Here is a 15,772-nt window from a genome sequence, read left to right as displayed (position 1 = left end):
ATTTCACCTTAATATATTATTTCAGAAAAACACTTCAGTCATAATTTTTTCTGAAGCTGGAAAAGAACAAATTGTAGACATTTTGTATGATAAAATCCCAGTTGATTGTGAGAACAGAAGTCAACCAAAATGAACAAATTACACTTATAATTGTGTACCGGAGGTCAGAAAGTAACCCTATTAAATGAGAAGGGACAGGAAATGCCACAGACCTAGATGAAGAGCTCATAATGTCGGGGCTGAATAAAAACAATCCACTGACAGCAATTTCCCTGTGACAGCAACTGGAAGATTTACCAAATGCCATTACGATGCACAAAAACTACTTCCTGCAATAATTATAATTAATAGAGTAAAAAAAATGCTAAGTACACCACAATTTATTCTGCATCTCAGGCAATTTGTTTTCTTGAGCAAGCTGTTGGTCGAGTTTCAGTTTAGGACACGTTCTCGGGCACATGGCATTACTAGAGCTGGAGGTAGGATGACAGGGCTCATACAAAGTCCCTTTATACAGGTGGTACTGCGCTCGGAGACACGCCACTCCCTCTAAAGGAGGCTGTAGGTAAGGGATTGCGAACAGGTGGGGAATCTAGTTCGATACTAGCTCAGGTGCTACTGTCCACCCAAAGTGCTGTGATGATTCTGATCAAAGAAGAGAGCCATTCCTGATGCTTGTCATGGGCAAAGAACACAATTGTTACTCATCTGCCTTTCCCGATTCATTTGTTCTGAAATAATTAGCTAAAATTAAGCCAGTGGGTAAAACAGTCAGCAGCTCTTTTACCATCTTTATAAGAAATAGTAGCAAACCACCACTCATCACAACTCCTCCGTCATGTAAACAGAAGATGAAACTTTGTTTACAAATCTTAATTTCTCACCAATAAATTGAAATAGACAATTTAGCAAATTGATGTGAGTGTATATGGCAAACTCAAGTCTGTCTCCAAGGCACTCTATTTTTAAGGAGCCAAGATTACGTGGATAATCAACTCTGTCCATTTCACTCTGGACACAGTGTCCTACATGCATTTTATTTCATTTGCAGGGTGCTATAATGTAAAGGCAAAGTAACTTTTTATTTTCAAATACTTATTGGTAGGCATTTAAGGCAAAGTGCCAAAACCTAAATTCATTTTACAGTGAGAGATATACAATGATGCTCTTTTTTATTTCTGAACATGAAAACATCATGATTGATTTCTGCATGATTGTGTTCTCTTTCATACTTTTTTCCTAAGTGGGAGATTCTTCAGAATAAGACTGAGAAGAAGTAAAGCAATACAATGGAACAGCAGCAGGGGTAGGCTAACACATAAACCCCTAGCCTGACTTAATTACCACTCAGTAATCAATAATCAGTAATCAAAGTTCATATCTCCTCTCACAGACATACTAGCTTCCATTAGGAGTGTCAGTAATAACATCAGGACAAATAAACACTAAGGATTTGCACAAAATAATAGAAGAGGAAAAAAAGAATGCAAATGGACCTAGCGAGAGGCGGAGGTTTATTTGTTTGCAGAGAAGGAGGAAATGCTCATTGTCCTGTGGAAAGTAGAAAGGGAAATACCCCAGACTGAAAGGAGGGTGTTTTCTTTATCTGGTTTGAATCCGGTCCCTCATAATGTTGCATGTAATGGAAAGTGGAGTTATACAGAATGTTTAGAAAGTTTTCCACATGGATTTCGCAGGGATGCAGATAAATAATCAACATCGACTAAACTACAAACAAGTTTTGATGCAAAGACTTAGTTTCCAAGGTTAACGTTAAACAAAAAATATCCCAGGGACTGAAATCAGAGGAAATATAAACAGAAAAAAACAGTACTTACGCCCTCCTTCTGGCTGAGCAGAAATAAAGGGACCTAAGGATGGAGGGGATGGAGGAGGTGCGGGAATGGGACCAGCCAGATGAGGGCAGGCTCAGGAGAGAGCAGGGGCCTTGGCATGATAAAGTGGGTGTGCACTTGGTATTTTCTTTTCTGAAATAAAAAGCAAATTGAATGTCGAACTAGGAAAAGCGTTCCTGGACCTGCTTCTCTTTTCTTGCTGGCCAAGTAACAAGGAAGCAGCCATTCTCCCAACAGCCAACCTGCAGAGTAGAGGAAAGCTGCGCGGCCAGGAACCGGACACCTGCCCAGGGCCCCCCACCCCTCTGGACTGTAGAGCGCGGAGCAGAGCGCAAGGAAGAAGCTAAAGGGCTTTTTGAATCTAAACCACTCAAGCAAAGTATCCGCTCGATGAATGGTTCTCTTTCTGAGGAAACCCTTGTAAAGAAAGTCCTTTACTCAGTGCTCCGCGCTGCCCCAGTCTTTATGAAAACGTTACTAACTAGGGATTCATAGCGGAAACAAATTTTAAGGGCGCGACCGTAATTAACCCCATTTGACGGATGGGGGATCGAGGCACTGGGAAATTAAGTATATTGCCCAAAGTCACTTAGCTCTTAAGTGGGAGCGTGGCCTCCACCCCGGCAGCCCGGCCCTGGCTGTGGCCTGCACGTCTGACCAGGGCGCCGCGCTTGCGTCTTTGTGTGTGTGTGTGTGTGTGTGTGTGTGTGTGTGTGTGTGTGTGTGTGTGTGTGTGTGTGTGTGTGTCCCCTTATAATCCGGGTTAGTTGTGGGTAAATAACGATGGCAGCTAATGATGGGGTTGGGAAGGGTTAAGTCCGAAGCCGACCCGCGAGCTCAAAAAACACAATGTAGCAAGACGAGCGTGGCGGGGGGGGGGGCCCGGGGGACCCCGGTGGGCTCCCGTTCCTTTAACCCGGCCTCGGGCTCGCGCAGACCCTCCGCCACCGGGCGGCTGGGGGCGGGGGGCGCCGGGCTGCAGCGCCCCTCTTCCTGCGCGCGGGGTGGGGGAAAGGCCCCTCTCCAGCTGCCCTGCCCACCCTGTTCCCGGCGCCTCAACCCCTCCGGGGCCTGGCAGGCTGCGCTTAAGCCGCCGGGGCCCCGGAAGACCCCGTCGTCGGGCGCGCGGGGCCGAGGGTCCTGTGGGTGCCGGCGTCGCGCCGAGGCCTGGTGGGGGAGGAACCCCAACTCTCTCGGGGGACCGCGCGCACCCCTCTTCTCCGGGCCCGGGGACCGGCGGGCCAGAGTGGCGCCCGGTGGTGCCCGGCTCCCTCCCCTGCTGCTCCATCCCCAGCGACTCCGCGGCCGCGGGAGGAAAGGGCAGCCAGTGGACAGGTCGGTCTGGCTGCGGGCTCCGCGGGAAGGTGGAGAGCGGCCCGCGCCGGGGAGGAGGGGGAGGAGGGGCGGGGGGGGCGGAGCGGGGGGCCTGGAGGGAAGGGAGTTGGGGGAGGAGGGAGCCGGGAGGAGGGGACAGAGAGGAGGGAGGAGGCGGGGAGGTGGGAGCCGAACCCGGAGAGAGGAGGGAGGAGGGGGGAGGCTCAGGGAGGAGGGAGGAGGCGGGGAGGCGGAGGGGAAGGAGCCGGGGGAGGCGGGGAGGGCGCGGGAGCGGGGAGCCGGGCGCCGGGACCGAGCCGGCTCAGTGCAAGCCGCCCGCGTCCCCGAAGTGCCGAGCTCTGCGCGCGGCGGGGCCGGGCCACCTCCCATCGCCGGGGGGACCTCGGCCCGCGGCCTGCCGGACTTTGCCGCGCTCCGCGCTCCGCCCTCCGCTCGGCTTCCCGCAGCCGCGAACCGCCTCCGAGCCGGGACTGCGCCGCGCGCCTGCCCCGGCCGCCCCCGACCGTGCGTCCCCGGCCGCGGGAGGCCCCCGCGGGGAACTCGGCTGAGCGGCGCCCGGAAAGTTCGCGGCCCCGGCCGAGGGCGCCACGCGGGCCGTGCGAACCGAGAGCTCCGGCGGCAGCGCCGCGGCGCGGGCTCTCCAGTCCCGTGGCGGCCCCGGGGGCGCTGCCGGGCGGCGCCGAGAGCCGGGAGCCGGGCGGCGGGCCCCGGCGGCAGGAGACGCGGGGTCCCGAGCGCGGCGCCCCCCGGCGCTTCTCCTCCTGGCCCCGGGGCGGCCTCGGGAAGAGGCGGGAGCGCCATGGCTCGGCTCCCGCGGGCAGAGGTGGCCGCGGCCGGCGCGCTGCTCCTGTGCCACTTGCTCCTGGACCGCTGTCAGCTGCTGGCCGCCGCCGAGCCCGGAGGGTCGCCCCACGGTAAGCGCGCGGCGGGAAAGTTGGCGCAGGGGCCTTTCGCAGACCTGCTGGCGGGGCGTGGGGGCCCGGGAGGGGCTCGGAGCGCGTCCGAGCGGCGGAGTGGGACGGGCGCCTCCCTCGGGGACACCTGGCCGGGGCCGCGCGTCGCCCGCCCCTCCCGCAGCCAAGCTGCTGGGACAGTCGGGGCGGGGACCCCCGGACCTAGGGGCCCGTGGGGATCCACTTTTTCCCTCCCCTGGGCTCTGCCCCCACCCCACCCCCCACCCCCGCTTGCCCTGGGGCACCAGCGGGAGCGGCGCGGGTGGGCGCGGCAGGGGCTCTCGGGAGGGCAGGGGGTGGCCCGGCGGGGCGGGCGCGGCTGGGAGACCCGCCCGGGCCGAGTGGCCGTCGGGCCCGAGGGGGCCGCGCTCGCTGGGAGGGTCCCCGTGTCCATTCCCCGGCGGCCGCTGCGGCCAGGTGCGCCCCCCCGGGGATCCGCGCCCGGAACCCTGCCGGGCCACCCGGTGACTGCTGCCCTCAGGAGGCAAGGGAGAGGCAGGCAGAGACATGGCGGAGGTCTGGGGGGACTCGGGCGACTTCGGGCGGAGATGAAATGAGCCGAAAACACTTGGAGGGAAAAGAGAAAGGAAAGGGAAACTTTCTGGGTGTGATAATCAAGGTGCGCGCGCACGTGTCAGTCCTGGGGGGTAGGGGGTGTGCGGAGGCGAGTGCGTCCTGAGAAACTGCGCGGGACTCCCCAAGCCCCAAAGCCCAGAGGGGCAGCTGGGCGGGCTGGGAGGGCCCCTGGGGTTCCCAGGGCAGGTGAGTCTGGAACAGCCCGAAGCTGCCTGAACCCGGTCCAAATTCTCGTGCAGAATGCAAAGGGGCCGGTGGTGCCCTCCTGTATTTACGATCAAGGTGTGTGGGTTCCGGAGGGTAGAACGAAAAAAAGAAGAAAAACAGCAAACACGTAACAGCGAGAATAAAATGCAGATTTGCTTGTCTTTTCTTTATCATTGTTCTGCCTAAATGGACATAAGCTGTTACTGAGTATGTGTAATTTATGGCTGTAAACTATGCCTTCTGTTCATTTCCCTGATGCATTTCATTAGTTAAAAAATGATCATTGTGCCAGGATGAGAAGCAACATATTTATTTAAGAAGGTGTGAAAGTAACTTGTGTGGGCATATTCGTGGAATAAAGCAATGCGTAAAGAAAGATATTTACTTCATCACAAGGGAGTTTAGAGGAGAGTGTGGGCCAAAACCCATCCCAAGTTGCTTACTTCAAAAGTTCTTTGGCACCAGAAGTAAATAATGCATTTACAGTAAAATATAAAAGGTCAGCAAATGTTTTATTTTTTTCTGGGGTTTTAAAGTTAATTTGGTGTTACTGAGAAAAGAATACATACACAATATATTTGCAACCCTTTGTCCCCAGATTTAGAATGAAGTTCATTCTATTATCAGAATTGTGTGACTGTAAAATACCAGATTATCCAGCGTAAAAATACCTGGCATTTAAAATTTTTGCAATAGTTCTGCTCTAGAAACCCAAATGCATATACGATTAAGTAATAAAAGGAGTAGTTCTAAACTTCTTGCAAATACTGGGAGACTTTCTTGCAAACTGAAGCAGCTTCTTCGGAGACATCAGTGTATTTAGTTTTATGAAGAAAACTTGGATTTAAAGGGTTAACTTACTGATTATATAAAATACGACAAAGTGAAACTGAAAATGAAATAGCATTTCCTTTGTAATATCGTCTATCTAAAAGTTATATGGGGAATTAAAAGCAAAAGCTCCCGAAGTCTTGAAATTTGGCATGTAGCAATCAGGATTTTCATTTCAGACATTTTGGCACAGAAAAAGAGGTTTGATTTCATAGCAGGGGCGTTTCATTATGCATTACTTTAGTAGTGCTGCAGTTGGCTTCTTCGCCACCAGAGGGCAGAGAAACTGCTGATTTCTTTTATTCCTCCCTTTCTCTTGGATTAATGATGGGCAATGTTTTGTTTTTCCTGTGTCAGTTACTCATCTGAGATTTCAGCTTACTGTCTGTAAATGGGGGGCAATTTAAAATAATCAATTTCATATATTTGTGGATTTTTGTTGAAATTAATAAGTTAAGTATCCATTCAATCAAGACTTACATGCTTATGAAGAGCCATACTTTGAATACATTATTGTATGGAAAATGTCTACTGGAAAAAAACACATACCCAACTTTGCCTCATTTTTGGAGATTTTTAACAAATTATTGTGGGATTTCCAAGAAATTGCAATATCCCTTTTATGATCGAAAATTCATTATTTTATAATAAATCTGTTTTTAAAGTGGAATGCAAACTTTCTGTGCATTTCTGAACAGGACTTACCCATGCTAACTAGTGTGCTGAACACCAGTATATAGAGAAAAACAAGCTTAGAATAATTCTAAATTCATAAATCCAAAATTATCTCTGCATTTTTCTACATTTGCCCATGTAACCTTAGCTGACTAAAAAACAGTTTGGCCACGGTTCCTAAAGATAAAAACGTCTTAGTATCTTGAAGAATTCTAACATTCAAATAAGGAAAAAAGGCATCAGCTATGTTAGCACATTTTGCCTGATTATTATTCTTTAATGTGACTTAATATAATAAATGATCCATTATCACTAGATAGAGAAGTATTTAGGCCATAGGGAGTTTTCTAATATTGTGAAATTCTAGATACAAGTGGTTTATGTATCTATGTAGCAGATATTTTATGCTTATTTTGGTTTTCCTTCTGTTATTTGCTGCTTTCATTGGAATTCAGAAACTTCTTTGGAAATATTAACTAACTTTTAAGTTTTCTAATGAATGTCTCTTTGACACATTTTGTCACTAGTTGTCAGACTTCTCACTGTTTGAATATATACCTTGAGCAAAGGATTATCACAGAGGGTTCATTCCTGTGACTTGTCCTTGTAAAATGATCATGGATCAGGTTATTGGACAGGGTAATAATTTTTTTTATCAATCAGTGGATGACTTGTGACTGCATAAAAAAATTTTAAAGTATAAAATATAATAGTTTGTTTTCCATTAGAGGAGAGATAAAAGTTGAAGCCTGAGGTTGATTAAGTATTGGGACTTGAGTGTGATCTAGAAAGTTTATATCAGAGATTAAGGTTTTAATTCCATGTTTATCTGCATAGAGGTTTGGAATTCTTATAATTAGTATAGCTCATGTTGGTTAAGTTTGATCTTCAGAAAGAGACCGTTGGCAGGGAGAATGGGTTTGAGGAAAACTTGGAGATGGATGATTCCAGTTTCCCCCAGGCAGGTTTCAGCTCTGCAAGTGTCAGGAACCCTCAGGGAGAGCTTTAGAACACACCTATTCTTTTCAGCTAGTTTGGTCTCAGTTTGTTTTCTTGCTAAATGGTATCTGCTCTTGCAGAAGCAGCCTGGTTTAAACAAATGAATGCATTTGTCAACCATCGTGACCCCCAGCTCTGCCGGACATTTCCCTACCACATTAAAGACTGTTTCTCCACCTTGGCCCTTCAAGACCTTTGCTGCGGGGCTGCAGCCTACCTTCTCACCTGTCCCTGCTTCGGGTTCCCCAAGGTCACACCCAGAGGGGTCCCTGGATGTGTGCCAAGAGCAGCCACCTCTTTCCCCTCGTCCTGGCCTTCTGTCCTCACTGCACTGCCTCTCGCCCCCTTCTCCTTGACCTTCCAGGCTTATGCCAGGAGACACCCTCTCCAGCGGAGGTGGTGCCCACCGTCCCTCCAAGCTCCCTAGACCTTCTCAGAGGCACCTGCCTGCTCGCCCCTGTTTCAGTTATGGGGGTTTTTCCTTTCCATCTTTTTTGCATGTGACCTATGAGACTGCAGGCTCTTGAGGCGAGGGGCCATGCCATTCACTCCTGAACTCCCTGCAGCTCATGCACAGGTCTAAGCAGGTGGCTGTGAACTGAAACGGGCTGGGCAGACGTTACCTGGGGGACATGTGTATACCTGTAACTCTATTTATGACTTTTCCCATCAGTAGATGGAAAGGAATATAGAGACTGGCTGCACAGAGCAATCATTTAAAACCAGGGCATTGGCTCCAGAGGTCTGCCCAAGTGTCCCAGAGCCTCAGCAGATACTGTCCATCCTTTCACCTTCTGCTCAGTCATACAACTGTCCAAGAGTGTGCGCCCCCGTTGTGCTACAAGGTTTCTGGTCCATTTATGTTCTGAACCGAGTACCTTAAAGTACGGAATGTGTGTGCCCGAGTGAATTCTTGCGTCTCTCAGTATCAGCATGGTTCTTTTCTTGAGCTGGTTTGTTTGAAATTTCTGAAAAATATGTGCATGACCAGACATACTGCTTTTTAAAATTTAGTTTCTGTAAAGTTCAGAACACAATGTGTGGCCCATCCCTACAGTCAGACAAGGCTTCTGGCCTCCGTTTTGTGTCTCCACCTTAACTTTCCTCTCCTCTTTCGTTTGTGTCCAGCTTTTTTCACTTGAAACTTTGTTTTGTTTCTTTCCAAGATAAGAAATGAGTAGATAAAATGTGAGCACCACAGTGCAGAGGGTATTAATAAGTTGCTTATCAACTTTCTCTCTACCTGACCAATTCTAGTCCTTTGGTTTGATTCTGAGTTTTTTTCTAAAGCTTTAATGAATTTTAATTTTCTAGTAACCTCCCAATATTATGAAGATATTACAAAGATATTACTCCATGTTTTATTTTTATGTGCTTTTTGCAACCATAGGCTATTTTATATCTTGCATATTTTGTATCTGTTTTGATTCATAGCTTGGACTTTATGAAAGGATTTTTAAATGTTTTATCTTTTATTCACATTAAATATATTTTATTGAAGTTTTTGCTTGACATGCAGTATGGTACATATCAGGAGAGATGGGAAATATTAGAATGCTGTGATAAAATTTGTTAATATGCAAGTCTTGCAAGATATCCTCATGGACACGTTGTGAAAAATTTTGCTTGAGGCTGAATTGTGTAATGATTCATATTATTTGCTGTTCTGTTGTTAGCAATTATACATACTTAATGTTGGTCCTTATTCTCTCACAATTGACTGCTCCTCTCTTCCATCAATGGCTAATCAATGCTGGGTGCAGACTGGTGCTATATAAGCACCCTTGAGTTACTTCAGCATATGCTTAGAAGGAGACTTCATGGATTATTGGGTTCGTGAATGTTCCACTATAGAAGATAATTCCCAGGATAAGCCCTACTAGGTCATCCACCAAAAAAATATTTCAAAGATAAACGAAACAAAACTACTCCCTTTACTCCTCCGTGTACAGTATCACACTGTTTTAATTAAGGCAGGCTTATCCTGGATCTCTGCTTCAGATCAGGCAAACCTGTCATGCCTGTCCACCTTCAGAAGTGCCTGGACATTGTGGGACGTTCTGGGCTCATCTGTGGGCATTTTGGAAGAAATTTTTCCGGTTTCACTAAAAACTCTGTTAGGCTTTTACTTGAAGTCACATTGAATCTCTGGATCATTCTGCAAAGAATTCAGTCTCTCAAACAACTTGGAGGCAGTACGGTTTCTTGCCACAGCAAGCATCCTGGGCTGTAAAAAAGCGTTAACCGTGACCATTCCACATGACCTTTGTACGTGGCATCTCCCTGCCCAGGGGACTAGAACCATTATTCCGAGCCTATCCTCGGACTAACCCTACTTCTAATTATTTCTTAGAAAATACCTGGGGAAATCCCAGGTAACTAAGATTGTCACATCAAGGAAAGGGATGTTAAGTGCTCCAGTGCCAGGTAACTGCCGCCAGGAAATTGTTTTGACAGCCCCCCTTGTAAGTCTCTGGGCTTGCTTCCTCTTAGGAAGTAGCCCTGGAGAGAAGGATGGGAACCCTTTGCTGTCAGCTCATTAATGCTGTTCCCAGGAGAGGTTTACAGTGAAAGAGAGCACACATCACAAATTGCTGCCATTCTGAAGATAATAGATTTATTACGTTATTTAGCCTGCAGGCATTTATATATTAGAGGCTTATAATTTGCTTTACTTGGAATTCCTGACCTGTCTTCAGCATCAGCGCTGTTGATAGCTGACTGCTGCTCCAAACTCCTGTGTCCAGCTCTGAGCGTTTTTTAACCAGGAGCAAATAGACAAGCCAGGCCGCTTGTTTTATTTCTTTGTTATTTAGCCCCTGTTATCTTTTTAACATCTGTGGTTCATTTCAGATATTTTCAAAAACAAGCATGATTCAAAGCCATTCTGCAGATGGTGATCTCTTTGTCTGGACGTTGCAAAACAGCTCTTTGCAGGAAGCCAGACTTGTGCAATCTTGGTTTTGACGAGCTGTTTGAAGAGGAGAGGTTTGTAAATAGGGGCAGCCAGTAAGGAGCAGATTTTTTTAAAACTCAGCACTAGCGTTGGACTTCACACTGCTTTCCTCCGTCCACGCCAGTGGTGCTGGCTGCAGCCTTTCTAGCCCACTCACTTCAGCAGCTTCCCACATTGCCTCCGAAAGAATCCATTCTTTATTCCAGAGTCAGAAAGGCCTTCCCGAGAGGCCAGCCTGACCACGTCACTCCTCTTCTGGGGCTTTCGGGACCTTCCAGAGCCTTCCAGGGCATTCTGGGGCCGAGGCCCGGTGCTGTGGCCTCGCTTACTTCCTCTTCCGACGCCTGGGGCCCTCCCTCTGCAACTGGTAGGCGACGTCCCCCCTTCTCAGGGCGCCGTTTTCTCGCCTGGGCTGCTTGTCCTTGAGGCCTCGGCTAAGACTGGATTTTGGTCTGATCAGTCACGTCTTAGTGTTTGTCCCCAGCACGGTGTCCGAGCGGGGGTCCGGCCAAAGCCCCTGCACACTTCCTCGTCACCTCCCTGCCCGAGGGGGCCGTGCTTCCTACACCTGTGCCCCACTGTCACTGCCCGAGGACGTGGGTCCCACCTGGCCAGCAGCTGCGGGAGAGGAGGCCCACCCTGAAGATTTGTCAGCTGACCGGATTTCCCTAGGATGCCACTTGTATGATCATGCCTAGGACAGGTTCAGATTTGGATTTTTTCAGATGCATCACTCGGAGTTCTGGTTATACCTGGCTTCCATGTGTCTCTTTGGGCAGAATTTCTAAATCATAATTTCTGTGGTATGATGCCTTGGGTTTGAATATCAATGACTGAAGTGTATAGACAAACCAGGAACCGAGTGACTTCAGAGTTAGGGGACTTATCAATGGCTTAGATGGGATATTCATTTGTGAAGAATAGAGGGCTCACAAGTGACTCCTCTATTGGAATAGAGGACTTGGTTTACAAATGAGCAAGTCATTTTCTAAGCTGGGAAGAACCAAGAACGATGACTTTAACATGCTTATCAAAAGGTTTCTGAACTTGGTAAATTTAAATGACTTTTCAAAGGTCATTAAAGAACAAGATTTTATTGCTCTACATTGATTTATAAGAGCAACTTGAATTGTCTGATAAAATTGGTTAATTTGGCTCTCTGGAGAGAATTCCCGACTTGCAAAAGATAAACAGATGAGCAGTAAATGGGATAGAGTTCAGAGATACAGCTGTGCATCTTGCTTAACCAGCTTTCCACTTTCTCAAACTTAAAGTTACAAACTGGGAGGTACGCACCAGGATTCGATATTTGAAAGGTTCTCACACACAGATCACGGGGCAGCCTTGACTGATTTACATGCCATCTTTTCTGAAAGTTCTCCAATGTTCCTCTTATCTCCCTTACTCACCGCAGGGAGTGGATATCTGATATTCTCATCTGCCCAGGATTTCATCCCTTTTTCTGGAAAGAGCATTTTCCATCATCAGGAAATTTCTCTCTCTTATCTATTGTTCTCTCGGACTCTTCACAGTGCTTGCAGGTCTTGGACTTTGGGCCAATTAGTTTTTCCCTTGATGCCACATATGTGCTCTGGACAAAGAGTCTCTTTTTATTTCTCTTCTGAGGTTGTTGCACTGGGAAGAGAGACGTCTAATGCTCCCTTCAGAGATCCTGGGTTTCCTGGCAACGTAAGCCAAAAAGTTCTGGTTGTGAGTTGGAATTTGTTACTTGCCACTGAATGAGACTTGGGCAATGTACCCTAGTGTTCAGTCATGTAGCTATTTGCATTTGGTACGTGACTGTCCCCCTGTAAACTATAAGCTCTGTGCAGGCAGGGACTATACTGGTTTTCCTTCTCTTTCCTACTTCTTGGCACTTCTCATAGTCTGTGGTATGGGAAGACACTCAATAAATATTTGTTAAATGAATTTGCTGAATACATTCATTTGGCAAATGTACTTTCCCTTCATGTCCATTAAAATAATTTAAATCTCAGCTATCAGGGGACAGTCATCAGGGAAATCAAAATTTGTGACTGTAATAGATTCTTCCTGATTGCTTTAAGTAATTTTGTTCCTTTCTCCTTTTATATATTAAATTCCCTGAGTCTCATTTTTCTAACCCTTTTCTGTGTTTGATTTAATATCTTCTTCCTTGGGCTCTGTAGCTCCTGTTATCATTTTATTTTTCCCGTGGGTATGGATAAACTTTCCAGGTGATTGCACACAGTGATGTTAAAAGCCTTACCTCTTAATGGATGACATCATCATACTTTTTATTACCTCATTAATCTGTACCATAAAGTAAGAGTCAAAAAAGAAAAAATCAAATGTGATGATTAAGTGCACGTCTCAGCTTGGCTAGGTTGTCGTTTTGAGTTGTTTGGTCAACCAAGCACCAGCCTGATTGTTTCTGCGAGGTTAATTTCTGTACTTGAATCATCAGTCAGTTGATTGCATCTATGGCTGATTGCATCTACAATCAACAGAGGAGCCTGCTTTCAGCAATGGGAGAAGTCTTATCAGATCAGTTGAAGGCCTTAAAGGGAGAGTTAATGATTTTGGCAGTCAAAAAGAAGAATTTCTGTTTCTTTGTCAGCCTGCCAGCTTCTCCTGGGGAATTCATGGAAACCGTCATCAGAGTTCCCAGCTGGCAGCCCACACTGTGGAATTAGGACCTGCAGATCCCAGGGTCAACTGAGCTAATTCCTACAACCAATATCATAATATTTACATATCTCTCTCTCTATAAATACATATATATATGTCAGTTTTGTTTCTCTGGAGAGGGCTGATACAGGAGATACCAGCTGTTTATTCCATAGATGATGCTGATTGATTTTGTTTATTTAATATTTTTGTTTATTGGGATTTTCCAGGCCATTAAAAATTTAAAAATAAAGCAAAAAAGGCAGGGTATATCTCTACGTTTTAGACATAGGACCTAACACAGAGTAGGATTTCAGTTAAAAAATGATGGACTTACTTGTTGAATAAAGACCCACAGACCTCTGTCTTACTAATAAACACATCAACTCATTCCTCCATCCACTCACTTATTACTAAGTTATTTGCTCATTTTTAAAATTAGATGCATGAGAGAGTCGGTTTGTTTATTTAAGGTAAAATAGGCAGATGTGGGTTTGAAAACCTCGCCATTCTACCTCGCTTTCTTTTTATACCTGAGTTGGGGACTGCCTCTGTGATATACGCTTAAAACATGTAGCACTTTTATGATATAATTTGAAATCACTGTATAAGGTTCAATTCCTCTGATTTTCATTTTGGTTAAGCTTTTCCTCCATCGGGATAGTTTCCGTCGGAAGGTGCTTCTATCGTCAATTGAACTTCATCGTTCATGACGTGAGCTAGGAATGGGATCTCCTGCAGGAATACGGCTCTAGGGAGGGCTGGGGGCATGTCCCACATGGGTGTGATGTTGGCAGCACCTGGCATGGGTGCCACAAGGGCCCTGGGGGACGCAGCCTGCGACTGTCCTGGGGCCAGCAGAGCGACGCTTGGGACACCATTTCGGGTCAGAATCTCAGCCCTGCCACTTTTTTTTTTGTATGGCGGGGTCACATTTCATTATTTTCCCATGTGACTGTCCCGTGATTGCAGCAGCATTTGTTGAATTTTCGTTTGTGTTGCTTGTTCGCCTGTTTGTTTGTTTGTTTGGGGAAGTGCACGGGCCGGGTATCGAGCCCGGGTCTCCCGCAGGGCGGCAGGAACTGGACCACTGAAGTGCTCTCGGCCCCGGCCCCCACCTTTAAGCCGTGCCACGTGGGCACCGACGGTGGCCCTGACTCCAGGTCTTCATCTGTAACGTGGGGACAAAGCACCTACCTGTCCAATAATTCCTGTGAAAATTCCCTGCGCTTCTGAAGGCTTGGTAGGATTTCAGGAGAAAAATAGGGATGTGTGGATGTGGGAAGCTGAGAGAATATTGTAAGAAAAGCACAGAAGAGGCCAGGACGAGGCGGGGCGGGCGGGGCGTTTCCCTTGGCCTGGTGAGCCGTCGGAGGGGCTTTGGTAAGTCAGTATTAAATGTTAGGGATCGAGGTGCCCATATTTCAGACTGCCAGAGAGAGAAACGTCCCGTCTTTGGTTTGTGCATCAGCTTGTGCGGCAGTGGTTGGTGGTCCAGTGACGCTTTAGTGTCCCGAGGTCCTCGGCGCCCCGAGCAGGGGCTGCCCGCAGGGTCGTGGGAGGGGCCCGGCCACAGGGCTGGGGGTGGAGGCAGCGCCCCCCCGCCCCACGGTGTCCCCTCTTCGGTGAGGGCCTCGGGCGAGACTGGACTGGAAGAACCTTATCCCAGTAAAGCAGGCATGCAAAGAGCACTCGGGCATTTATTTTTCACAAACCCATATTGTGCAAGGTGAGAGGCGCCTCCCGGAGAGTGCAGGGGCCAAGCACACAAACCAGCGCCCCGCGTGCCGTCAGCCTGGGAGCAGGGAAGGGCCACCCTGACTTCAGGACCCGCTGGGTTCTTGGGGTGAATGAGCCGCCGGGGAGGGGAGAGACCTCTTTTTAGGATAACGATGCTCTCCTTACAGTGACCCCCTGTGAGTTTCTCCTCGCGTCTCATCGATGTCTCCAAGGAACCGAGCCCCACTGTGCAGGAACAGGGCATTTCCTAGCATTCCCTCAGGGAGGGGAAGGGAAGGGAAGAAACATCCAGTAGGGAAGAGCAAAAAGCGTTACAAACCCAGAGTTTCCTGCATCTTGTGCTCAGCGCCTTCCTGCCGCCCCCGGAGGCTGGGCCGTGGGCTTACCGGGCGGTGCTCACGGGGGCGGTGAGATGGCTGAGAGCGTCCTGTCCCCTGTGCCAGCCGCTGGCGTAGGTGGTGTGTCGAAGAAGATGCAGGGGGTCACACGGGACTCGGTGGCCACCCGCCTTGGTCAGTGTCCTCTCTGTTTGGAGCCTGAGAAGAGCCTGTGGAACCGGGGGGGTGGGGGTGGAACTGGCTCTAGGTCTTGACGAACATCAGAGGGAAGCCTGGGCAAGGCCTGGGGAGACCAAGGGGGACAGGAAGTGTGTGTGTGTGTGTGTGTGTGTGTAGGGGTCAGTGTGTATGCATGCACAAGCATATGCATGTGCAAGTGTCTGTGCATGAGTGTGCCCATGTGTATGTGTGTGTGTGCATGCGCATGTGCATGTGATTGTGCATGAGTATGTACCTGTGTGTGTGCATGTGTGAGTGTGGGGGAGCATGTGCATGGGTGCACTTGTGTGGGAGTGCATGCACACGTGTCTGAGGTATGAGTGCACGGGCATGTGTGCACAATTGTGTGTGTGTATGAGTGTGTGGGGTTATGTGTGTACATGAGCATGTGCGTGGCGGGTGTGTGTGCATGCACACGTGTGTCTGAGGTGTTAGTGT

At 48.3% G+C, this 15,772-nt stretch overlaps 1 protein-coding gene across 1 annotated transcript in view; it reads left to right on the top strand.

Moving 5' to 3' along the window:
• Positions 1-3,966: 3,966 nt before the first annotated feature.
• The window catches only part of PLXDC2 (plexin domain containing 2), a 372,398-nt gene continuing 360,592 nt past the window's right edge, over positions 3,967-15,772 (top strand). The window contains exon 1 of the mRNA XM_077154385.1: positions 3,967-4,105. Within this exon, the coding sequence (XP_077010500.1) occupies positions 3,991-4,105 (115 nt within the window). The 5' untranslated portion in view covers positions 3,967-3,990. The remainder of the gene's footprint in view (positions 4,106-15,772) is intronic.

The sequence above is a fragment of the Tamandua tetradactyla genome, chromosome 1, assembly GCF_023851605.1.
Source record: "Tamandua tetradactyla isolate mTamTet1 chromosome 1, mTamTet1.pri, whole genome shotgun sequence".
Lineage (NCBI taxonomy): Eukaryota > Metazoa > Chordata > Mammalia > Pilosa > Myrmecophagidae > Tamandua > Tamandua tetradactyla.
Note: the sequence above shows the minus strand (reverse complement) of the source record. Positions and strands in the feature narration are given on the sequence as shown.